Consider the following 27,618-nt stretch of genomic DNA (forward strand, 5'->3'; position numbering starts at 1 on the left):
AGCCACCTTAACCAAATAGTCTAAGGGTTAAGAAACTATGTTTATGGGGATGCCCCCCACAGCTTTTGAGAAGGCCGTCAAATACAGTGACAACACACTGTGTGGATGCTGGTTGTCAAAGTGGCGTATCAGAAATATCTAAGGAGTGGCTCAGGGCATTAAGTTAAAACTTACAGGGTATGTTGGTTTTCATGCCCCATCCTTGGTTTTCATGCCCCCTCTACTCAAAACTGATCTAGGTTTGAAACAGCAATTTCGTTTGAAGTAATTGGAAATTATAGAAACTATACTCTGGGGTCCCAATGTCCCCCCAACGGCCTCCTGGGTGAGATCGCTCGTAATTTACCCTTTTTTGCATCAAAGATTTATCGTGAGGAAAAGGGTGAATTTTTATTCTGATTTGTTCAAAAAATCCAAGGGTATAAAGTGAAATTTGGGGAATGTTTCGGGGCATTCTAAACTATATTTAAAGGAAACATTGTGTATCCACTTTATCAAAAAGGTGTATCTGCAACGTCTTCAGAACAACTGAGAATGCCAAAGTAAATTTTATTTTAGCTGCCCTTCTCTCCAATAAATACCAGATGATAACTTCGGAACATCCATCATGTTCAAAATAGTCGAAATATCAAATAGCGAAAACGCTGGGGAGGACACAACCCCTATAGCTGCTGAGTTAAGTGTTGTAAGCTGTCTAAATTGTCATTTCTTACACCTAAAGTGAGATACTGGGATAATGTGGCATATTTGATCTGAGTCTCCAACAAAGGCAAAGAGGTGACTTGACATTATTCAACTCATGTTCCAAGAGTCGTCTATGGGTCACATTGGGGCCATATCCTTCACATGCTCATGGGTCAGTTCTATATATGATTTTTGGTTGTCGGCTTGTTTAAGAAGGCATAGGAGGTTATCTCAAAGTTTGTCTTGCCATCTCTTCCTCGGTCTTCCAGGTTTGCGGCTGCTGTGGAGCCTTCTTATAAAAGCATCTTTTGGCAGGCGGTATTTTTCCACTCGGTGTATTTGATCAAGATACCTGAGTTGCTGTAATCTCATCGACTCGGAAACTGTAGTTTCTCGCTTTAAGTACTTTTGAAGGTCTTTGTTGGAGCTTCTGCCTAGATACGTTACACTTGTCTAGATACAGCAGAGAAATTTTGTCTCGAATGCCAATATTCTGTGGTGGTCCTCAATTTCTAGTGTCCACGTTTTGACGGGCACCCATTGTAACAGGATTGTTTAGTAAGTCGAGGAGTCAGAGCTCCCATTTCATTGACTGGTGTTTATTTTTGTAGCGTAGAGCAGCCTCTTGAAGCTTGCACTTTCCTGGACTATTTTTGTAGCGTAGAGCAGCCTTTTGAAGCTTGCACTTTTCAGGACTATTTTTGTAGCGTAGAGCAGCCGCTTGAAGCTTGCACTTTCCAGGACTATTTTTGTAGCGTAGAGCAGCCTCTTGAGGCTTGCACTTTTCAGGACTATTTTTGTAGCGTAGAGCAGCCTCTTGAAGCTTGCACTTTCCAGGACTATTTTTGTAGCGTAGAGCAGCCTCTTGAAGCTTGCACTTTTCAGGACTATTTTTGCAGCGTAGAGCAGCCACTTGAAGCTTGCACTTTCCAGGACTATTTTTGTAGCGTAGAGCAGCCTCTTGAAGCTTGCACTTTCCAGGACTATTTTTGTAGCGTAGAGCAGCCTCTTGAAGCTGGAACTTTCCAGGATTATTTTTGTAACGTAGAGCAGCCTCTTGAAGCTTGCACTTTTCAGGACTATTTTTGTAGCGTAGAACAGCCTCTTGAAGCTTGCACTTTCCAGGACTATTTTTGTAGCGTAGAACAGCCTCTTGAAGCTTGCACTTTTCAGGACTATTTTTGTAGCGTAGAGCAGCCTCTTGAAGCTTGTACTTTCCAGGACTATTTTTGTAGCGTAGAGCAGCCTCTTTAAGCTTGCACTTTCCAAGACTATTTTTGTAGCGTAGAGCAGCCTCTTGAAGCTTGCACTTTCCAGGACTATTTTTGTAGCCTAGAGCAGCCTCTTGAAGCTTGCACTTTTCAGGACTATTTTTGTAGCGTAGAGCAGAATCTTGAAGCTTGCACTTTCCAGGACTATTTTTGTAGCGTAGAACAGCCTCTTGAAGCTTGCACTTTCCAGGACTATTTTTGTAGCGTAGAGCAGCCTCTTGACGCTTTCACTTTCCAGCACTATTTTTGTAGCGTAGAACAGCCTCTTAAAGCTTGCACTTTCCAGGACTATTTTTGTAGCGTAGAGCAGCCTCTTGAAGCTTGCACTTTCCAGGACTTTTTCCCTTGTATGTCATTGGGACAGTATCTGTATCTGATAATGTTAGGCTCCCTAGGTACAGGAACTTGGTTACCGATTTACATTTGTCGCTACTTAGTGCGATATGAATGGGGGATGGACTTGGTTCATTTGCAATGCGCAAACCATTTGGCTTTTTTCAGTTTGTTCGCATGCTGAACCCATTTAAAGAAGATTCAAGTTGAGATGCATGGATCTGTAGACTGGAATCGGTTTCTGTCAGCTTGTCGAGGTAGTCGGTATAATTTAGTGTATCGATATTGACCCCGCTAATGAATACTCCTACATGGGTCTGGAGCATGAGCAGGATGCAGAACAGGAGATTTAAAAGCTTTGTAGAAAGAATGCAACCTTGCAGCATGCCCTAAGTGGCTACAATATTTTTTCTTTTGCCTTTTGGGATTTTAACGCAGCTGCAGTAGTTGTCTTAAATGTTTGAAATATTTTCACTATATTTTCTTGAGCACCGTATTGGGCCAGCATATGCCCCAATTCATCTCGCGATACTAGATTGAAGGCCTACTTGAAATAAAAAAAAAAATAGGTAGAGGATGTCTTTGCCACATTCAAGGTGCTTTCTTACGAGTTGTCTTACTGCAAAAATCGTGTAAGTGGTAGACGGATGAGCGCAAAAAAAAACAGCCTGATTACGGGTATTAAGGTAAAACTTGATCAATTCACGATATTTACAAGAGGGCTGTAAAATGAGCATAACAAAAAAAACTGTATCGACCCAGCGGTCCTAGAACGCCATGAGAGGGCAATTTTGAAAGAATATTAAAAGTTCTAGTTCCCATTTTAAGTGACCAAAAATATTGGGGGACAACCTGGCCTTCTTCCCGGCTCCTTTTTTCCTGAAGTTGTCCAACCAAAATTGTTATATAGCCATTTTGCTCATCATAGTTGAAAGGCACAAGAACTATGCCTTTGGACATAAAATGACCACCTCCCTCCACAGTCCAAGAGGAAATGTCTTGAAGTCATAAAATTTGTCCATTTTGTACGTATTGTATTCGTTATTATGAAATATGTATACATTTTTGGGTGGGGGGATTTTTCTCTAGGAATTTTTTCCACGGGTGAATTTTCTATAGGGAGGGAGGTTTTCAGGGGGTGAACATGTCAGGAGAAATTATGCAGTGGTTGAATTTGTCAGATTCCTTATTCACAATTCTTTTTAAGTGTCTTGCTTTCTCTTTTCCGTCTCAATTTTACGCGTGGAGTTGTTAAGGGTAATTGTCCGGGATAAATTTTCACCAGGATTTAATTGTCTAGGAGAGATTTGTCTGGAATGAGGGGGATACCTCCGTGGAGGTAGGGCCAGATTTCCTGGCATTACTTAAAAACGATCAGAAATTAAATTTAAAAAAAAAATTCAACAGAAAGTAAGGAGAAGCATTATAACCCGATTTTGGAAAAATTCAAATAATATTAATGAAAATCACATCATCAGATTCAAAGTATTAGGAAACCCTATTGTAGAGGTTTCAAGCTCCTTTCTGCAAAAATGTTTAACTTTGTATTTTTTGTCAAAAGGAAGCTAACAGATGCGTTTTTTTTTAGGGGTGATCTTATCGAACCAATGGTTCTGGAACAGCGAAAGATGGCTTATTTGAAAGAAAATTAAGTGTTCTAGTGATAAATAAGACTGAAGTGAACAAAAAATTGGAGGGCAACTATCACTCTACACCCATTTTCCCCCAGACTTGTTATAAAATTTGCCCATTGACATATAGTATTTGATATTGTTAAGTACACAGACATTTCTCAGGGAGGATGACTTCTGTGCTTGGACTGAGTTTCCATGGGAATAATTTTCTATGTGGAGGGAAATTTCCAGGGGTGTACCTTTCGGAGAAAATTTTACACTTGGAGGATTTGACGGACTTCCTATACGAAATTCTTTTTATTTCTTACTTTCTCTTTGCCTAATCAATTTTACATTTGGATACGCTACGGGGGACTTAGTGGGGGGGGAGATTTTCAGTTATCTTGGATTTCGATAAATAATTGTTACGGAAAGGGATATTTCCAGATTGATCTAAAAAACGATTAAAACTTTAAGTCATTTTCAAATAAGGTATGCTAAGGTGGATTTTCCACGCTGAATCTTCTGAAAGATTTTTTTGGGGAGGGGGGGGGTATTTCAATGAGAATGGAATTATTCATAAGTAATTTTAGGGATGGGCTTATATTATATGGGAGTCTTTCCACGGAGGAATTTCCAAGGAGGGGAGGAAATCCTTCTGAAGCAAGGGTCAGATTTACCGGTATTATTTGAAAAAAAAACGATCAGAAATTAAATGAATTTGAAAAAACAGTTTTTTTGACTAAAAGTAAGGAGCAAAATTAAAACTCGAACGAACATAAAATAATTCAATTCATTTAGAGGTTGCCCCCCTCCTCAAGAACTTGCTGTTTGCGCTAAAGTTTGACTGTTTGTCCCAATTTCTTAAGAACAGCTTCTAAAACACTAAAGCTGTTTAATTAGAATGGGAAGCTTTTTTATAAGTGCTAAGAAGTTTAGCTTGAAGAACAAGGTATTGAGGAGGGGACAAACCATTCATATATGGAATAATTTCTGTTCGTTTTGAGTTTTAATATTGCTCCTTACTTTCAGTTGAAAAAACTTTGCTTTTTATTTATTTATAACGGAGCAAGTGCGTGGGTTGGGCAAAGAATTTTTTGTTGCAAAGCCATTGACATTTTTGAAATGAAGTGTCAGATGCAATCGTCCTTATATAATTGCATCCCTTAAAAAGTCTAATCAGGAGAGGAGAATACTAAGAAAAAATATTATGCAGTAAAGGGTCAATGTTTCTTCGAAATTCAGAATCTGAGAAACTATACTGATTTGCCAAATGGATGAATTGAAACAATAAATGAATTCAGTACATGGCCTAAACAGTATTTTCTGACAAGAAGATACCTACAAGAAGAATATGTGAAGATACCCTCAAATAATGCTACTTTTCTTTTGAATTTTCTCTCACACACATTTGCTAGAGAAAAATTAATCTTAAAAGGCACTATTAAGCCGTGAGGCAACAAATTTTTTTTGAATTAACCGAAAGAGGTGTCTTATTCCCGAGTATTTTTCTTCTTTTATACGTTTTGTTTAAGATTTGACTTTTTGTCAAAAGTTTCGTCAAACTTTTTTTGGGTTTAGAGGTGAATTTTACAAACAGGTGTTTGGTTTGGCTATGGGGGCATCTCTCTCCCCTTTGTTGGCACATCTCTTCATCGACCTCCGCTATACACAGTTGAAACCTCCGCTATGCACAGTTTTAGGCTCTCCCCTTGTTTCTGGGGTAGATTCATGGATGATGTGGTTTGTATTTGGAAACACGGTTTAGAGTCCTTAGACCTTTTCCATGAACATTTAAATAGTTTTGACAAAAAAGTAAAACTTACAGGGGAGTTTGAAGAAAATGACAAACTACCTTTTCCTGATATCCTATTGATTAAAAAAGATTTCCATTTACTTTTTTAAGTATATAGAAAGCCTACAAACAGTGATAGGTATTTGAACTTTCACTCGTGCCACCCTATTTCAGTGAAACGAGGGGTTGTGATTGCACTAGTGGATAGAGCTTTCAGAATTTGTTCTCAGGGGTTTTTAGATTCTGAATTGTTATATTTGAGGGATATTTTATTTTTTAATAGTTATCCGATTAAATCCATTGATAAAATAATAAAAAATAGACGCATTAAACACAACAGTAGGGTTATTGAGGTTTCACAGTGTACAGAATTCAACATACCGAAAAGGTTCATTTCTTTGCCCTATGTACCTACTTTGAGGGAGATGCTTAAACGAATTTTAGGTAAACATAACATTGATACTTGTTTCCAATCAGTGAGACCATTGGGTAGTTTTCTTAATTCTGGGAAGGATTTAACCCGGGGAGATTTAGTTAGTGGAGTGTATAAAATTCCTTGTTCTTGTGGAAAGTTTTATATTGGTAGATTTACTGAGCAACGCAACTCAATAGAAAAAACCCACAATTAAGAAAACCTCCTGAAACTTTTGTTTCGGCTCTGGCTGAACATACATTCTTTCATCCCGAACCTTTTATGCAATTTGATGAGGCTGCAGCTATTTCTAATGATAGAGGTTTTTCTCAGTGGGCTTGGGATGCTATAGAAATTAAAAAACATATATTTGCTAGTTTTTCAATAAATAAAGACATAGGGAATTTAAATATTGACCCAATTTATGCTTGTCTTTTGAAAAATGAACCAATAGTCAATAAGGGAATTAAAATTTTACACAATCACCAGGGGACAAGATTACCCACTAGACCAAAAAGAGTTGCTTCGATATTAGTTTACAAGAGGATTATTTCGCAACAGAATAGTTAACTAAGTTTCAATTTCCATAATTTTTCCTCAGTTTTTTTGTGGAGTTTTATCTCTCTTTGTTGTTAATTGCCCTCTGCTTTAGCAACTAAGGCTCCGTTTAAACTCGAATGATTTTGAGCTTACTGCACAAATTTATGGCATTTTCGAGAAATTCCAAAAGATGCTGTTGACTTAATAGTGCATTTTTAGAAAAAGGGACAGGAAAAGGGAAAAAAAGATCATCATGTTTGTGTGCAAAGAAACTTTTCGACCCTTTATTGGAATTAAATAAAAAAACAAGTTTTTTAAATGAAAGTAAGGAGTAACATTAAAATTTAAAACGAACAGAAATTACTCCGTATATGAAAGGGGCTTTTCCTCCTCAACGCCCCGCTCTTTACGCTAAAGTTTGACTCTGTCTCTCAACTCTATTTTTAAAACAGTAAGAAACTTTAGCGTAAAGTGCGGGGCGTTGAGTAAGAAAAGCCAATTTCATATACGGAGTAATTTCTGTTCGATTTAAGTTTTAATACTGCTCCTTACTTTCATTTAAAAATACGTGTTTTTTATTTAATTTCTGGACGTTTTTGAATTAATGCATGTTTTGATCTTGGCTCTCCGCACATAAATAATTAAAACGAAATTTGCATATTAATTATTTGCAATTAATCGGAAGATTTTGAGAAAAAAGGAGCGAGGGAGAAGGCCTAGTTGCCCTCAGTTTTTTTATTACTTAAAAAAGCAACTAAAACTTTTAATTTTTTACGAATGTTTTCATTGGTAAAAAAAAATATACGAAACTTACGAATTAACTTACGCAACGAACTTCTATATTCGTATGTTATTGTTGCGTATATGAGGGGGTTAAACCCTCCTCGATACCTCACTCTTTACATTAAGCTTAAATGTTGTCCCAATTCTTTAAGAATGAACTCTGAATCACAAAGGCCGTAGAATAAATAGTTGAAATTACTAAAAATACTTTAGCGTAAAGAGTGAGGTATAACAAGGAGGTAAACAGCTCATATGCGTAATATTTTTTGTTCGTTTTAAGTTTTAATGCTGCTCCTTCCTTTCAGTAGAAAAAACTTTTCATATTTATTTTTTCATGGCTTTTTCAAATAATGCTAGAAAATCCTGCGCACCCTTCATTGAAATTCTCTTCCCCCATGAGAAGTTTCTCCATGGAAATATCCCCCAACGTAACCCCCCTCAACTCTCCCCCCTAAACCAAAAAATCCCCCTGAAAATGTATGTACACTTCCTAGTAACCATTACTATATGTAAACACAGGTCAAAGTTTGTAACTTGCAGCCCCTCCCACGGAGACTGTGGGGGAGTAAGTCATCCCTAAAGACATAGTTATTAGGTTTTCCGACTATGATGAATAAAATGGCTATCTTAGAATTTTGATCCGGTGACTTTGGGAAAAAATGAGCGTGGGAGGGAGCCTAGGTGCTCTCCAATTTTTTGGTCAATTAAAAAGGGCACTAGAACTTTTAAATTCCGTTAGAATGAGCCATCTCGAGACATTCTAGGACCACTCAGTTGATACGATCACCCCTGGACAAAAAAAAAAATAAACACGCATCCGTGATCTGTCTTCTGGTGAAAAATGCGAAATTGCACATTTTTGTAGATAGGAGCTTGAAACTTGTACGATAGGGTTCTCTGATACACTGAATCTGATGATGTGATTTTGTTAAGATTGTATAACTTTTAGGGGATGTTTCCCCCTATTTTCTAAAATGAGGAAAATTTTCTCAGGCTCGTAACTTTTGATGAAACTTAAATTTTTGACTTCAGCATTAAAATTCGATTCTTTTGATATAACTATTGGTGTCAAATACCATTTTTTAGAGTTTCGATTACTATTGAGCCGGGTCGCTCCTTACTACAGTTTGTTACCACGAACTGTTTGAAAACGATTCTTTTTTTTGTATAAAAATTAGTGCAAAAGTACAATGCTCTCCCAAAAGTATTACTATTAGAGAAAAGTACTACCTGTGGAAAGTGATAACCCTGATGAGAAGTTAATGACTAATTCTAACGTTTCCAGATTGATTAAATGATGGTACATTTGAACTCTTGAACAAATGATGCTATTATTATCTTTGTGATAATAAACAAATACTCATCACCTACACTTCTCTTTTTTTCAGGGGTTATGTGTTTAAAAAACAACTGTTAAACAGCTGTTTTTGGACAAAAACAGAGATCTATGTTTTTACCAAAAACAGAACAGGAACAGAAATTGGTTTTCTGTTTTTGATTGACCTGCTCTATTTCTGTTCTGTTTCACTAAAGCCCTGTTAGATTTTTTTTCTGTTTCTTTCAAAAAATAGAACAGTGCCCATGCTTAATTAGGATGAGAAAATAACCATTTTACCTACTCGCATAGTAAATTAGGATAATATTCTCTTTCGTAAGATCAAACAGTTCGTGGTAACGAAATGTAAGTAAGGAGCGACCTGGCTCAGTAGTAACAGAAACTATAAAAAACGGAATTTTCATACCAATAATTATATCAATAGAACTGTTTTTTTTATTCGGATTTAATTATATAATCTTCATTAAATTTTGTCTTACCCATCAAAGGTTCCGAGCCTGAGAGAATGCTCCTGATTATTGAAATAAAGGGGTAAACATCCCCCTAAAAGTCATAGAATCTGCATGAAAATTAACCATCAAACTCGGCGTATCAAAGTATATACTGTATCAGTGTATCAACCCTATTGTAGAGGTTTCAAGCTTCAGTTTGCAAAAGTGTGGAATTTTGTATTTTTCGCCAGAAGAAAGATCAAGGATGCGTGTTTATTTGCTTCTTGTTTTTCTTCCATGGGCGATCATATTGACCAAGTGGGCCTAGAACATTGGGAGATTGTCAATTCCAACGGAAACTTGAAGTTATAGCGCCCTTTTCAAGTGTTCAAAAAATTGGAGGGCAACTAGGCCCCCTCCCGCTCCACTTTTTTCCCAAAATCATCCGGTCAAAATTTTGAGACAACTTTTTTGTTCAGCAGAGTTGGAAGGCCCAATAACTATGTCTTATACGCATAGTATAGTATATAAATACGAATAGTATTTGTTATTAGGAAGTATGAATGCATTTTTCAGGTGGAAGGAAGAGGACGGATATTATGCTGGGGGTATTTTGCACGGAGAGAATTTACAAAAAGAACGAAAGTTTTCAGGGGGCGAACATTGCAGGGGAAATCTTATACTGGGGGAATTCTTCAGGGGAATTTTCAGGGGAAATCTTGTACTGGAAGAATTTGCCGGAATTCTTATAAAAGACATTTGTATATGTCTTACTTTATATTTACCGACTCCGTTTAACGCATGGACATGTTAAGGGTAATTTCCGGGGTAACTTTTCACCAGAATTGGATTGTCCAGAGGATATTTCGATGGGGATGGGGATTTTTCTGCCAGATTTTCTTCTGTCATTTAATAAACGATAAGAAATTAAATGAAAAAAAAACAAGTTTTTCCAGCTGAAAGTAAGGAGCGACACTAAAACTTAAACGAAAAGAAACTATTAGTATATGAGGGGGTTCACTTAAAAGTGCCGAAAAACTTTAGCGGGAAGAGCAAGGCGTCGGGGAGGGGGAAACTCCCTCATTTACGTAATTATTTCTGTCCATTTTCGGTTTTAATGTTGCACCTTACTTTGAGCTAAGAAAACTTGTTTTTTTTTTAATTATCATTTGCTATAATATGAGAAACCAAACAAATTTTGCACTATCTTGTCGATAATAAACCACTTGTATCAGTTGACTCTCGTTCAGTCAATAGCCAATTTTAAAGACAAAGCTGACAATCCTTCCTTACATTTTTTGTAAAAAAAAAAATCTTCCCCATTTAATTCCGTGTTCTCCCATTGCTTTTTCTGTGCTACTTAAGACAAAGTTTATCAAATCCATATAAATGGGGATAGAACACAACCGTACTTTTTTCCCGATTTATTACAAAACCAGCTACCTTAACCGCAGCAGTATTATTTTCGTCCATAGCACAAATCATTTTAATGTATTTGTCGGGTATACCAAACTAGGATAAGACCTTCGCTAAAGCTCTTCTATCAGCTGAATCGAACTCTTCCTCATAACCAGTAAAACTGAGGACAAGAGATGTTTGATGACTCAGGCGCTTCTTAATATTTAACATAAGAGGGAAAATTTGATCCATATTTTGGTTCTTGTGCTTCGGTTATTGATAAGGGAAAAAATATAGCAGAAAAAAATAAATAAACACGCATCCGTGATCATTCTTATTGCATAAAAAACAATATTCGACATTTTTGCAGATACGAACTTGAAGCCACTTGAGTAGTGTTTTCTGATAAGTTGAATCTGATGGGGTGTTTTTAATTAAGATTACAATACTTTTATGGGGGTGTTACTACCTTTATTCGAAAATAAGGCAAATTTTCTCAGGCTCGAAGCCTTTAACAGGTAAGACTAAATTTAATTGAAATCACCATAATAAACCAATTGTTTTGATATATCTATTGATGTCAAACATCCGTCTTTTAGGTTTCGGTTACTATTGAGCCAGCTCGCTCCTTATTTAAAGTTCATTACCACGAACTGTTTAATTAATAATAAATTTACTTTTCTTACGTACGATTGTACGTGTATTTATGCTTCACAGTTCAGTCGCCCCACCGGGAAGAGGCACCATTACTTGAAAAGTAAAGCCGGTGAGGTGGTACAATCTCGCCCCAGGGCGTCAGACGAGCGTATCTGGTATATCATAGGTAAGGCTTGGGTATTGTGTTAAAACTTTTAAGGAATATTGATCGAAATGATGAGGGATATAAAAAAAAAATAATGTGCATCCAGGCTATAAAACGCCTTATCTGCAATCTCCGAGAAACACCAAAGAGCATTCAGTTGAAACTTCCAGGAATTGTTAAGATGATTGTTGAACTACATCCAATGACACTATCTGCGTCAAGGCTATAAAAACGCCTTATCTGCACTGTCCAAGAAACGCATAAGAGCACTCAGTTGAAACTTCCTGGGAGTGTCAAGGTTAATCTTGAACTTCATTCAATGGCACTATCTGCCTCCATGCTATAAAACGCCTTATCTGCAATATCCAAGATGCACCAAAGAGCATTCAGTTGAAACTTCCAGGAATTGTTAAGGTTAATATTGAACTTCATTCAATGACACTATCTGCATCCATGCTATAAAAACGCCTTATCTGTAATATCCAAGAAACACCAAAGAGCATTCAGTTGAAACTTCCATGAATTGTTAAGGTTAATGTTGAACTACATCCAATGACACTATCTGCATCCATGCTATAAAAACGCCTTATGTGCAATATATAAGAAACGCATAAGAGCTCTCAGTTGGAACTTCTAGGGTATATTAAGGTTAATAGTGAACTACATTCAATGACACTATCTGCATCCATTCTATAAAACCGCCTTATCTACAATATCTAAGAAACACCTAAGAGCACTCAGTTGAAACTTCCAGGGAATGTTGAGGTTAATGTTGAACTACATTCAATGACACTATCTGCATCGAGGCTATAAAAACGTCTTATCTGCAATATCTAAGAAACACCTAAGAGCACTCAGTTGAAACTTCCAGGGAATGTTGCGGTTAATGTTGAACTACATACAATGACACTATCTGCATCGAGGCTATAAAAACGCATTATCTGCAATATCTAAGAAACGCCTAAGAGCACTCAGTTGAAACTTCCAGGGAATGTTGAGATTAATGTTGAACTACATTCAATGACACTCATGCATCGATGCTATAAAAACGCCTTATCTGCAATATCTAAGAAACACCTAAGAGCATTCAGTTAAAACTGCCAGGGAATGTTGAGGCTAACGTTGAACTACTTTCAATGACACTATCTGCATCGAGTCTATAAAAACGCCTTATCTGCAATTTCTAAGAAACACCTAAGAGCAATCAGTTGAAACTTCCAGGGAATGTTGAGGTTAATGTTGAACTACATTCAATGACACTATCTGCATCGAGGCTATAAAACCGCAATATCTGCAATATCTAAGAAATATCTAAGAGCACTCAGTTGAAACTTCCAGGGAGTGTTGAGGTTAATGTTGAACTACATTCAAATACACTATCTGCGTCGAGGCTATAAAAACACATTATCTGCAATATCTAAGAAACGCCTAAGAGCACTCAGTTGAACCTTCCAGGGAAAGTTGAGATTAATGTTGAACTACATTCAATGACACTATCTGCATCGAAGCTATAAAAACGTCTTATCTGCAATATCTAAGAAACACCTAAGAGCATTCAGTTGAAACTGCCAGGGAATGTTGAGGCTAATGTTGAACTACATTCAATTACACTCTCTGCATCGAGGCTATAAAAACGCATTATCTGCAATATCTAAGAAACGCCTAAGAACACTCAGTTGAAACTTCCAGGGAAAGTTAAGGTCAATATTGAACTACATTCAAAGACACTGTCTGCATCCAGGCTATAAAAACGCCTTATCTGCAATATCCAAGAAACACCTAAGAGCACTCAGTTGAAACTTCCAGGGAATGTTAAGGTTAATGTTGAACTATATTCAAAGACACTATCTGCATCCAGGGTATAAAAACGCCTTATCTGCAATATCTAAGAAATACTTAAGAGCACTCAGTTGAAACTTCCAGAAAATGCATTATCTGCAATATCTAAGAAACGCATAAAAGCATTCAGTTGAAACTTCCAGGGAATGTTAAGGTTACTGTTGAACTATATATAATGACAATATCTGCGCCCAGGCTGCCGAAATGCCTTATCCGAAATATCTAGGAAATGCCTAAGAACATTCAGTTGAAACTTCCAGGGAATGTTAAGGTTAACGTGGAACTACATCCAATGACGCTATCTGCATCCAGGCTGCCGAAATGGCTTATACACATCTGATGTCGGCATCAATCAAAAGATTTCATATACATCAAGGTTTTAAGAATGACATCTTTGTCAATCTACACAAAGTAAGCGAACATGTCAAAGTCATAAATAAAAATTTAAATAGTCAGAAATAAAGAGAGCTGAGAGACGCCACTTACAGATATTAATCCTTTATTTCATTTTCATTCAAAAGTAATCCGTTGATTATTCTTCCTAGAGGCTTTATTCGAATATATTATCAAAAATAAATATTAAAACAAGTAAAACTATTAATAAATTTTAATTCACTTTCTGGAAAAGAATTTTTACAGGAAAATAAAGAGCTATGCTAAACATTAAGACGAACAAAAATGTAGTGCTATAGTATTTTACACTGAAAACAGCCAGAAACTACTATCAAAGAACAAAATAAAACCCTAATCCATAAATAAATTAAATAAATGATAACACTGAACTTAAAAATAACAGATAATAATATAAGGAATCGTTAGATCCTAAACAAGTCGTAATACAAATTAATACTCGTTTCAATTTGAAAACGATAAATGACTACAAAAACATTATGGGTACTGATCCCCCCCCCCCATCCCCTCTACTCATCAGTATTTTGAATTCTATTGTGTCATTTTTGCTTTATTTACACCAAATACAAACATTTTTTTCTAATTACAACATTGAAAAATAATAAAAAATCCACTGTTGGACTAACATATAGTTTGGCTACTACCCTCTACCTAACCCACATATTTTCAAACCTTTTGAAAAAGATAGAATAAAATTACTATAATAATAATCAAAATGTAATCTATTGTAAAAAAAAGTAATTGAAGTAATGTAGTAATCTAATCGAGGATTTAGGATCAAAATGAGTAGTTCAGAATACACGTAAAAACGAGAAACATGTTTTGATTATATTATCGAAATTGTATACCGTCTAGTGCAATTTTTGTACAATTCAATCTTTAAATTTTTAATTCAATTTTTCAATTTTTAATTCAATTTCTAATTCAATTTTTAAAGAAAATTAAAGAGTCTTGCTAAATCTGTAGACGAGAAATAAGGTACAATTCTAGTTAATTGACTTCTTGCTATCTCAGAAAGGGTTTAGGTTAGGAAAATGAAACTTTCAGGGATGGGTCTAAGGCTAAAGTATGTCCTGGGAAGGTATTTTAAAGTACCCACCTCCACTCCTTCTTCCTCTAGAGAGCCCTGAAATTTGCCTACAAGACAGGTCTATTAAACCTATTGAAATTTTGACAAAACAACATTTTACCTTAATTTTCAGTTGCTAGTTGCCTTTTCTCAACCTTTAGTTCTGAAAATACAATTCCTGTTATTTGAGTACAATTTTGAGCCACATCAATGTTTTTTTATTCAAAATTTAGGAAATGTTTTTGTATATCTTTAAAACCTTATAAAATAGAATTGAGCAACGTTATGAAGCTGAAAACAATTTTATTGTACAATTTTATAGGCTAAAGTTTGACTCTTTGCTACAATTCTACTTTTTAAAATAATTAAAAACTTTAGCGTAAAGAGCGAGGGACTGCGGAGGGGACAACCCATTTCATATACGGAGTAATTTCTGTTCGTTTTAAGTTTTAACGTCGCTCCTTACTTTCAGTTAAAAAAATTAGTTTTTTTTATTTAATCTCAGAAAGGGTTCAGGTTAGGAAAATGAAACTTTCAGGGATGGATCTACAGACTAATGGATCTAAAGTACAATAAAATTGTTTTCAGCTTCATAACTTTGCTCAAGTTTTTTTTCAGTTTTTTTTTTATTTAATTTCTGAACGTTTTTGAATTAATGCATGTTTGATTTTGGCTCTCCGCACATAAATTATTGAAATGAAATTAGTATATTAATTTTTTTTTTGGCTAAATGGCTTTCTCTTAGTTTTGATCAGACGATTTTGAGAAATAAGGGGTGGGGAAGGAGGCCTAGCTGCCCTCCAATTTTTCGGTTACTTAAAAAGGCTACTAGAACTTTTAATTTTCAACGAACGTTTTTATTAGTAAAAAATATACGTAACTTAAGAATTAACTTACGTAACAAACTTTTATATTCTTATATTTTTATTATGTATACGAGGGGGTTTGTACCCTCGTTAATACCTCGCTCTTTACACTAAATCGTAAGTTTTGTCCCAATTCTTTAAGAATGACCCCTGAATCAAAAAGGCCGTAGAATAAATAGTTGAAATTACTAAAAATATTTTAGCAGAAAGAGCGAGGTATTTATCTCCTCCTAAATACCTCGCTCTTTATGCTAAAGTATTTTTAGAACCCCTCATATGCGTAATAATCTCTGTTCGTTTTAAATTTCAATGCTATTCCTTACTTTCATTTGAAAGAACGTTTTCATGTTTATTTTTTCATTGTTTGATTTATAGTAATGCTAGAAAATCCTGCGCCCTTTTCATTGAATTTTTTTCCCCCATGACATATTCCTCAAAGGAAAGATCCTCCCACAAAGCCCTCTCCCATCAACCCCACCCCCCAAACCAAAAAATCCCCATGAAAACGTCTGTACACTTCCCAATAACCATTACTATATGTAAACATTGGTCAAAGTTTGTAACTTGCAGCCCCTCCCCCAGGGATTGTGGGGGAGTAAGTCATCCCCAAAGACATAGTTATTATGGTTTTCGACTATGCGAAACAAAATGGCTATCTTAAAATTTTAATCTGTTGACTTTTGGAAAAAAATTAGCGTGGGAGGGTGGCTATTTGCCCTCCAATTTTTTTTATCACTTAAAAAGGGCACTAGAACTTTTCATTTCCGTAAGAATGAGCCCTCTTGCGACACTCTAAGACCACCTGGTCGATACGATGACCCCTGGGGAAAAGAAAAAAAAACAACAAACAAACAAATAAACACGCACCCGTGATTTGTCTTCTGGCAAAAAATATGAAATTCCACATTTTTTTAGATAGGAGCTTGAAATTTTTGCTATAGAGTTCTCTGATATGCCGAATGCGATAGTGTGATTTTCGTTAAGATTCTATGACTTTTAGGGGATGTTTCCCCCTTTTTTCCAAAATAGGGCAAATATTCTCAGGCTCGTAACTTTTGATGACAAAGACTAAATTAATTGAAACTTATATATTTAGAATCAGCGTAAAAATTCAATTTTTTTGATGTATCTTTTAGCATCAAAATTCCGTTTTTTAGAGTTCCGTTTACTATTGAGCCGGGTCGCCCCTTACTACAGTTCTTTACCACGAACTGTTTGAAAAGAAAATAATTCGGTATTTCGGGGCTTCTGACAATATTACTCCTTTGCAGAAGTTAGGCTCAAAATTGAAAAAGGATTATATTTTTTCTCTGGGCTTCTTCCACCTCTTTGTTCGTTTATTTTCCCGTTAGTTTTCACCTGTTTTCGCTTTATAGTTGTGTTATCTCTTAGCAGTTCTTTCGTTAGTTGAGTTATGGTTGTGGTATATATGTTTTATCGCTCGTATAGTTGTGTTATTTTCAAATTATACTCCATAATAGAGAGGCTCCGAACACCCAGCATTGTATATTAAGCTCTTAATTTGACGTTTTTTTCTAACGTGACCAGATTCGTCCTGCGCCCTTTTCATTGAATTTTTTCCCCCATGGCATATTTCTCCAAGGAAAGATCCTCCCACATAGCCCCCTCCCTCAACCCTACCCCCAAAACCAAAAAACCCCCCTGAAAACGTCTGTACACTTCCCAATAACCATTATTATATGTAAACACTGGTTGAAGTTTGTAACTTGCAGCCCCTCCCCCAGGGACTGTGGGGGAGTAAGTCATCTCCAAATACATAGTTATTATGATTTTTGACTATGATGAACAAAATGGCTATCTCAAAATTTTGATCCGTTGACTTTGGGAAAAAATGAGCGTGGGAGGGGGCCTAGATGCCCTCCAATTTTTTTGGTCACTTAAAAAGGGCACTGGAACTTTTCATTTCCGTTAAAATGAGCCCTCTTGTGACATTCTAGGACCACTTGGTCGATACGATGACCCCTGGAAAAAAAAAAAAAAAAAAAAAAAAAAAAAAAAGACGCACCCGTGATTTGTCTTCTGGCAAAAAATGCAAAATTACACATTTTTGTAGATAGGAGCTTGAAACTTCTACATTAGGGTTTTCTGATACGCTGAATCTGATGGTGTCATTTTCGTTAAGATCCTACGACTTTTAGCGGGTGTTTCCTCCTATTTTCTTAAATAAGGCAAATTTTCTCAGGCTCGTAACTTTTGATGGCTAAGACTAAACTTGATGAAACTTATATATTTAAAATCAGCATTAAAATGCGATTCTTTTGACGTAGCTATTGATATCAAAATTCAATTTTTTAGAGTTTTGGTTACTATTGAGCCGGGTCGCTCCTTACTACAGTTCGTTACCACGAACTGTTTGATAGCAAGAAGTCAATTAACTAGAATTTTACCGGAAACAAAATCACCATTGTAATAAAAATTACTGACAATAACTAATGCAATAATGTTGGATGTATAATGACGGTGTGATGATGGACCTTCACTTATGTAATCATGTAGATTGATCCATGTCACCTTAATTAATATTGTACCCATTGACTGGCATATGTTGACTTTATTAATGCGATGAATAAAAGTTTCATTATTATGTTTTAATGAAACTAAAATAGGTTCCCATTGCTATTATGTTGCCATATGGGTTTTATTGGTCCAATGGGAATCTTTGAAAGGAACTTGATGGTGTCTTCAGATTGGCTTTTAAATATTGTTTTTTAAAGACACTGCAATTTAGGCTGCTATACAAAACTCTTGAGATGTATGTAGCTAAAAACTCATTTCAGCTTCCTTTGGGGAAGAGAATTCAATCTAATGGCATCGTTTTGCCATTAGCTCCAAAGCAAGGTAAAAATTTTTACTGAGGTGAATAGGCTAGTCCATATATTACAATGCATCTGTAATTTTCTTTTGATAAGATTTTTTTTTTTTTTTTTTTTTTTTTTTTTTTTTTTTTTTTTTTTTTTTTTTTTTTTTTTTTTTCGTCACTAAGTGAAGACTTCACAAGGCTATATAAATATATATATATATTTATAAATAACAAAAAATAGAAACTAAATTTTTAAGAAAAATTGCTACCGGAATTACCGTATTTAACTGATAATTGTACATTAATACAAAAGAAAATAAATAATAATAAAGATTTTTTAGAATTGAAACGGTCTAATTAAATAAACAAATTAACAACAAACCTAAAGTTTTGAACGTGTATTAGGTCAATATAACCCTTCAAAAAACCCGATTTACTCACTCCCTTACAGCCATACATAATGAAAACCTAATGACAATACCGAATGAAAACAAAGGGAATGTTGGATGCATAAAGAGAACAATTCCTGGAAATTCTTACCAATTCAAGATTGAAGATTCTGTCTAACAAAATAATTTTATTTTAAATGATTATAATAAAAGATCTTCAGAAAATATTAATATTCTCAAAAATATTTTTAAAGATTAATTATTTGAAAACTTCAGTTCACATAGCAACCTTTGATTTACTCAGGTATATTACCTTCAGATTATACTCTTGGGAAACTCTAAGGATTATAAGCTATTATCCTTAAAAGCTAATTAAATAAATAAAAAACTAATTTTTTTAGATGAAAGTAAGGAGCGACATTAAAACTTAAAACGAACAGAAATTACTCCGTATATGAAATGGTTGTCCCCTCCGCAATCCCTCGCTCTTTACGCTAAAGCTTTTAATTGTTTTAAAAAGTAGAATTGTGGCAAAGAGTCAAACTTTAGCGTAAAGAGCGAGGGATTGCGGAGGGGACAACCCATTTCATCTACGGAGTAATTTCTGTTCGTTTTAAGTTTTAATGTCGCTCCTTACTTTCAGCTAAAAAAATTAGTTTTTTTTATTTAATTTCAGAACGTTTTTGAATTAATGCATGTTTGGTTTTGGCTCTCCGCACATAAATTATTAAAATGAGATTTGTATATTAATTCTTTTTTTTGGCTAAATGGCTTTCTCTTAGTTTTGATCAGACGATTTTGAGAAATAAGGGGTGGAGAAGGAGGCCTAGCTGCCCTCCAATTATTCGGTTACTTAAAAAGGCAACTAGAACTTTTAATTTTTAACGAACGTTCTTATTAGTAAAAAATATACTTAACTTAAGAATTAACTTCGTAACAAACTTTCATAACCTAAGTTTTGTCCCAATTCTTTAAGAATGACCCCTGAATCAGAAAGGCCATAGAATAATTAGTTGAAATTACTAAAAATACCGTAGCATAAAGAGCAAGGTATTTATCTCCTCCTAAATACCTCGCTCTTTATGCTAAAGTATTTTTAGAACCCCTCATATGCATAATAATCTCTGTTCGTTTTAAGTTTCAATTCTACTTCTTCCTTTCATTTGAAAAAACTTTTCATGTTTATTTTTCATTGTTTACTTATAGTAATGCTAGAGAATCCTGCGCCCTTGTCATTGAATTTTTCTTCCCCCATGACAGATTTCTCCAAGGAAAGATCCTCCAACATAGCCCCCTCTCCTCAGCCCCACCCCCATACAAAATAAAATCCACCTGAAAACGTCTGTACACTTCCCAATAACCATTACTATATGTAAACACTGGTCAAAGTTTGTAACTTGCAGCCCCTCCCCCAGGGATTTTGGGGGAGTAAATCATCTCCAAAGACATAATTATTATGATTTTCGACTATGTTGAACAAAATGGCTATCTCAAAATTTTGATCCGTTGATTTCGGGAAAAAAATGAGCGTGGGAGGGGGCCTAGATGCCCTCCAATTTTTTTGGTCACTTAACAAGGGCACTAGAACTTTTCATTTCCGTTAGAATGAGCCCTCTTGTGACATTCTAGGACCGCTTGGTCGATACGATGACCCCTGGGGAAAAGAAAAAAAAACAAAAAAAAACAAACGCGCACCCGTGATTTGTCTTCTAGCAAAAAATACAAAACTCCACATTTTTGTAGATAGGAGCTAGAAACTTCTACAGTACGGTACTCTGATACACTGAATCTGATGGTGTCATTTTCGTTCAGATCCTACACCCCCTTTTAGGGGGTGTTTCCCCCTATTTTCCTAAATAAGGCAAATTTTCTCAGGCTCGTAACTTTTGGTAGGTAGGACTAAACTTGATGAATCTTATATATTTAAAATCAGCATTAAAATGCAATTCTTTTGCTGTAGCTATTGATATCAAAATTCAATTTTTTAGAGTTTTGGTTACTATTGAGCCGGGTCGCTCTTTACTACAGTTCGTTGCCACGAACTGTTTGATATCTGAGCGGGAAACCAAGCGTGCCGACTTCTTTACTAAAACCTACCTGTAAACAACGGGTAATTTACACAGTTTCAGGTCATTGGCCTTGGACTATAGGAGGATGTTTACCCTGAGACACACTTAATTGACCTTTTAAACCTTTCGAACAAAATAACCAACTCAAAAGCTTGATTAAATGTGATTAGTGCTTGTGGAAGGGCAAAATTTAATGGGAAAAGGCCTTCTAGCCCCTTTCGAAACTCCTCTCCCTTCCTCTCTCATGTCAAAATTCTTTTCTTTTTTACTTGGAGATCAATCCACTAAAATTCTGGGCAAAATACATACCCAACGCCAAGCAAGTACATTTTCCTCCATTATAAAACATGAGGCTAGCAATTTGCATTACTTGCAACACTTGTCCAGGGGGGTCTGGAGGCCATACCATATTCGGAAGCATATTTATTCGATGTTTAGCCTATTTTGAACAAATTGATTATCTGAGTATTTTGACAGTATGTCCTGGGATCTTCAGAGAGGGTGGTTAGCGAAAATGGGTGCGGAAGAGGGTTTGGCAAAAATTCAATCACTTTCAACTCCTAGAATGGGCAAAGAAAACTTACTACTTACGATCTAATACTCGATAGTGTACTGTAGGCATTATCGATTTTTGTATTCTGCTTAATATAAATAATTTTTGTGACCTTCCAAACCCCGGATAAAAATCCCGGATACGGCCTTAATTCCAGGTACTTAAATATACATGATGCTTCCACTGCGTTTTATCTCTAATTGTAAATGACTCATTTACAGTTCAGCCTAAAAAAGGTATATATGTATATACAAATATTTCTATTTAAAGTTCATATACAAAAATAAACTGAATATTAACAGCTGAGATACTAATATTTGGGAGAATACGACTTATAAGCTGGACTAGGGTATGCTGGTGCCTTGTATGCCGGTGCAGGGTATGCTGGGGCTTTGTATGCTGGGACTGAGTAAGAAGGCTTGTATGCTGGTTTGTAGTCATAGTTAGCTTGACCAGAGTACTGAACATCAGCAACATACCCAGTGTAATCATCAGCAGTGTAGGTCACGGTTTGTACACGGCCGTCTGGAAGAAGGGTCTGGTAGCTGCCTTTGACGTATCCATTGCCATCCGAGGTTTCTTGGTGGTTGTAGTCGTTGTAGGTGTAGTCGTCTTTCACTGCCCAGGCAAAGTCGTAAGGCATTGGTGGATGCTACAATAAATAACAAGACTTAAAAAAACTGGGTTAAGAGCAAAAGGTTTGAAACTACTGCAATAAGATGCGTATAAAATTGAATAAACTTCATCATAAACATGTAGGTGAAAAAAAATATATTATTTACTTGTCTACCGTGAATAATAAATAATAAAGTTGTCTGAGATTGATGCACAATTGCGAAAAAAAACTAATCATACTTTAAAAATATTGAACTGTAGATGAACTTGAAACTAAAATAAGACGAAGCAAACTAAACTGAATGAGGTTCATCACATGACAGCTAATTGGAAAAAGAAAAAGCAAATAATCAAAGTGAAGTAATTTTGTGCTTTGAAGATTTCTATCAAGAGTGTTTTTCCCTGATTTTGAGTAGTTGTTTATTATTTAAGGTTATCTATGGCCTATTGGATGCATTACTGATAAAAAAAAAAAAAAAATGTTTCAGATACCATTGAGTTCGAAGGAATCCCCACTCTAAATGAGTTTCTGGCTGAATCTCTCAACATGGGTCTCTCAATTGTTTTGTTCTTTTATGCAAAAAGAGTATGGAAAACTGTGAGGCGTAGCGAAGGTATTCAAAGCGTGAACACAAACTTATTTCTGCCCCCCCCCCCACATCTCTGAGCCCAGAGACAGCCCTTGTCCCGTTAGCTGTGCCACACTATATATTTATCTTCGCTAATATTTAACCTTATAGGTTTCATTCTTAACTTACTATATATGTTGTCATGGTTCGACTTGCTTATTATGGTACCTTCAAAGAAATTCAATTTCTCAGTGGTGAAATTCACCTAGTAATTGCCAAAATGAGTTTATTCACCATAGAGCAACATACAGGGGGAGTGATGATAGACCTTCACTTATATCATCATGGAGGTTGATATCTGTTACCTTAACTAATATTGTACCCGTTGACTGGTATATGTTAACTTTATTAATGCGATGAATAGAAGTTTCATTATTATGTTTTCATGGAACTAAAACAGGTTGTCATTGCTACTATGTTACCATATGGGTTTCATTGGTCCAATGGCAATCTTTAAGAGGAACTTGATGTTGTCTTCAGATTGGCTTTTAAATATTATGTTAAAAACACTACAATTTAAGCTGTTATACTAGACTCTTCAGATGCATATTTAAAACTCCTCTCAGCTTTCTTTTGGGAAAAGGATTCAGCTGACATCATTTTGCCAAAGCTCCATATTAAGGTAAAAATTTTACTGAGGTGATTAGGCTATTTCATATTTCAATGTAATTGCAATTTTCATTTGATTATTGAATATTTTGATTATTGAAGATTATTGTCAATTTTCCTTTACATTTTTTTTTTTAGTCACTTAGCAGAAACTTCACAACCCTGTATATATTTGGAAATAGAAACTAAATTTTAAGAAAAATATCCTTTATGTGGAGTTTTGTGTTATCGGGGGGGGGGGGGGGTATTGGGTGTCAAGATAAAAAAGAAACAAAGATTAAAAGTCATCAGAAAATGAGATAGAGACAAACGGCCCCAAACAGCTTAAAAAGGTTTATCTTTCCTTTTAGGTGTAGGAACGTGTGTTCTGGGGAAAAACTAAACGTGGCAAAACTGGCGAAAATGTGGTTCTGCCCTAAAAACTTCGTAATATTTAAACAACCAAAATAAAAGTATGGAAAAATTGTGTTTTCTGGTATGAATAAAGATCAATCCAGGGGCAAAAAAATGTTTCATTTTAATGGTCTTGGTATATGTATCTGTCGCTATACTTTAAAGTTGCTTTTCAAGAAAGTGATTTTTTTGCAGTTGTAGTGCTGCCCTGTAGGAATGACGGATTACGTAAAAAACATATAACTTACATCATTTTTGTATGAAGGCTTGTAGTCAGGCTTATAGTCAGGCTTATAGCCAGAATAGGACGGCTTAGGGTACTGGGGAGCAGCACAAGCGACAGCAACAAGGGCAGCTACAATGAATACCTGAAAATTATATAAACAAATTTAAAATTGTGTATGTAGATCACTGGCACCAATCCTCGGAAATATTATTTGAATTGTTTTTTTTTAATTAGCCTTATTTTAATGCAGTGCTTTTGATAACATATATTTTTGTACAATTTGTTATTTTTTATGTCCTTTATTTAATACTAAGGTCACACTTTGCTACATTGAAAGATGCAATAGCCCTCTAAGGATACAGTTTCGACTGTATAGGCATTTTCAAAGGAAGCTATCTTTTAAATACCCGTCCTATAGGGAGGGGATGAAAATGAACGGGGATACAGAGGCAGTTAACGGGGATGATACTTATTCTCAGCCTCATAGTGACCTCCATCGTCCCCTAAGTGCCTGGCTGTCTTTTATATGGATCAATATAATTATCATCTTCGTAACACGAATAACATTCATATTCATTTTGCTCCCTAATTGTCTACAAATGTGTCTACGATGGCTAAATCCTCAAACATTTTTTTTCTTTTTTTGATATCCCTAACTTTCTGAACTAGACCAATGATAGTGGGGATCTGGGAAGCAGAATCAAACTGCAAAAAATGGGAGTTTTGGACCAAACGTGTTTAACCCTTTGAAATTAAAAAATATACCCCGTAACTGTTTGATATATCTCTCATAAAAGGGATAATTGCTCTTTACCTACCCTCTTGATCCTGTAAATAGCTAAATTTGCAGTCATAAATTCACATCATTTATTATGTTTTTAACGTTCTTTACTAGACAGTCTGTGTAGGGATAAGAGAAACAGAATTAAATTGCAGAAAATGGTAATTTTGATCAATTACATTCAAAAAGTGCTGACAAAGAGGTTTTGAATTCTCGATATTTTTTTGTGTTCGACGTTTTGTGTTGTGTTCATACATATATAGACGTTTTGTGTTCACACATATATTTGTGTTCAAAATAGACGTTTTGTATTCACATATATATTTTTCTTGTAATTGTTGATGAGATGCGTCCTTGAGTGCCAGTATAAACTTTTAGAATAAGCTTTTCTGTCCAAACAACCTTCAAGCACAACTTCTATCAAAAATGGGGATATGATTTACTCATGAATAAAAATTATTTGGAATAGGATTTTTCCCAGAAAGTATACCAAAATATTTCATGTCTTAAATATTCATTTCAGATTTTTGGTAACAAGAGAATATGATAAAATTGTCTCATTTCTGGACGCCTTTGATAAATCCTTCTTCATTTTGGTCTCTCTTAAAAGGAGGTTTTGGTAACTCTTGGGAATGAAAATATTTAAAATTGCTAACTCCGCTAGCAATAGAGCGGGAGGGGGTCGTTTATTTCATTTATGACCAATCTCTAAAACAACGTGAAATCTGTGGAAACACAATATCAAACAGTCATCTAGTGCGCTTGATATTGACAAACATCCAAAAAGAACTGCAATGCCCTTAATAAAAAGCCAAATTAGGTTATAGTGTTGGCAGCGTTTTCATTCACTTGTTCTTCCTTTAAGTAGTTGAAATCAGTTTCACCATTTGGAGCAAATTGATTCCATCAGTTTATTTATCAGGGGATTTCGAATTCAGTTCTTCAAGTTGATTTCTCCAATTCTTTAAGAATGACAGCTCAAACAAAAGGGCTTATGATAGTGACTAAGAAATATTTTTTAGTCACAAATCAATTAAGTTCTATAAAACTTCAGCGTAAAGCGTGCAAGATTGAGAATGGGGTAGCATTTTTTTTTTGTCTAAAATTTTAATGTTGCTCTTTATTTTCACGTGAAAAATCCATTTTTCGTCTTTAATTTTGACAGGTTTTTGATACAAATCATTAGAACCAGTTTCGTTTTGGGATTTCATTGAAGCTCTTAAAATCATTTATTGGGATAAATATTGTATGTAACTAATTTTACGCATAATAATTCCCACTTTTTTTTAACTCTTCAAGTTTCTAAGATTCTATAATTTCAACTGAGCAAAGAATCCGGGCAATGATTACTGCTTGGAAATATATGCCACTTTTCAGTTTTCTGTATTGATGGTTGTTTTCTTTTGAAATATTTCATGTATAGCTTTTAATTTCTCCCGTTTTTACTTTGGTTCAACTCACATATTGAAGAGCCAAAAATTTTTGTCGATTCAGTTTGTTCTTGCGCTGATACAAAAATATGGAATTTAATCCTACCTTCATGTTTCTTCCTTCTTTTTTTTGTAGAAGTATTTTGTTAAAAACACAAAATAAGACTGATATTGAAATAGTAGCCAGTAACCTTTTATATGTTTTAAGCGCGAAAGGCCAACGCCCATCTATCTTATGTAAATTTTAAAACGTATTACGCATGTTTAGTACAACTAACTTAGTTTTAAAATACCAAATTAAATCAGAAAAACCAGTTTTTTCAACTAAAAGTAAGAAGTAACATTAAAACTAAAAACTAAAAGAAAGTATTCCCTGTATCAGTGGGCTGCCCTCACCCCTTTAACCCTCGTTATTTTCGCTAAAGTCTTCAAATAAAAAAAGTTGTGTTTTAGCAGTATTTTTTGATGAATTGTGACTAAAGTGAAACTTTAGCGTAAAGGATGGGGGTTGAGGCGAGGAAAGCCCCCTGATAATACGAAAGAGCTGTTAAGAAAACTTGTTTTTTTAGTTTAGTTTCTGACCATTTTTAAATCATGGCAGAAATCCCCTCCCCCACCCTCGTTTAAGCTTTTCCCAGAAAAATTCCTCTCAGACGCATTCTTCCCTAAAGAAAATTCTTCCTTTGGAAACACCCCCCCCCCCTTCAGAAAATTTCGTTGCAAATACTCCAGTTAATGTCCCAATAACTAATGCTTTATGTGAAGAATTGGTAAAATGCATAAATTCAGACCTTTCCTCAGAGACAGTGGGGTGTCATGCTATCCCCATAAGTATATTTATTGGACCTTTCAACTATGCTGAATCAAATAGATATCTCAAAATTTTGGTCAGGCGTCTTAGGGAAAAAGACATATAAATTCTTGAGAAATATTTCTAACCTGATAAATATTAGTTCAAATGAGCTCTCCCCTGATCTTCTAGGAAAGTTGTTCCGACATGATTGCCTCTAGAAAAAAAAATAAACACGTATACAGGATCATTCTTCAGAAAAAAAAATCAAAATTCTGAATTTTTGAAGATAGGAGCTGGAGACTTCCTGAGTAGGGTTTTATGTTGAAGCTGATGGTGTGGTTTTCATTAAGGTCGTTCGAGTTTTTAGGGGTGTCTTCTCACTTTTTGAAAATCCGACAATTTTTGTCAGACTCGTAGCTTTTGACGGGTAACATTAAAATTAAAAACTTATACATTTTTGGATCAGCATTAAAATCCAGCACTTTTGATGTATCTATTGTTATCAACACTTCGTATTTAAGAGTTTCGATCACTATTGGGACGAGTAGGCTATATATATATACATATATATATATATATATATATATATATATATATATATATATATATATATATATATATATATATATATATATATATATATAAGTTGTCTGTGTGTCCGTGTGTCTGTCGAGTGACGTCACTGTCCGCATATGACGTCTGAAAAAAAACTAAAACTAATAAAAAA

General features: G+C 35.1%; 1 protein-coding gene across 2 annotated transcripts in view; it reads right to left on the minus strand.

Annotated features, from left to right (window-relative positions):
- Positions 1–21,660: 21,660 nt before the first annotated feature.
- The window catches only part of LOC136040399 (cuticle protein 7-like), a 47,943-nt gene continuing 41,985 nt past the window's right edge, over positions 21,661–27,618 (minus strand). The window contains exons 1-3 of one of the 2 annotated variants that reach the window (XM_065724674.1): positions 26,205–26,248; positions 23,910–24,029; positions 21,661–22,067 (exon numbers count right to left, since the gene is read on the minus strand). In XM_065724674.1, coding sequence (XP_065580746.1) covers positions 21,726–22,067; positions 23,910–24,029; positions 26,205–26,210 — 468 coding nt within the window. In that variant the 5' untranslated portion in view covers positions 26,211–26,248 and the 3' untranslated portion in view covers positions 21,661–21,725. Of the gene's footprint in view, positions 22,068–23,909; positions 24,030–26,204; positions 26,249–27,618 lie in introns of those variants that run through there. The other variant, XM_065724673.1, reaches the window with a different exon arrangement.

Source organism: Artemia franciscana, chromosome 20 (assembly GCF_032884065.1).
Source record: "Artemia franciscana chromosome 20, ASM3288406v1, whole genome shotgun sequence".
NCBI classification, from domain to species: Eukaryota; Metazoa; Arthropoda; class Branchiopoda; order Anostraca; family Artemiidae; genus Artemia; species Artemia franciscana.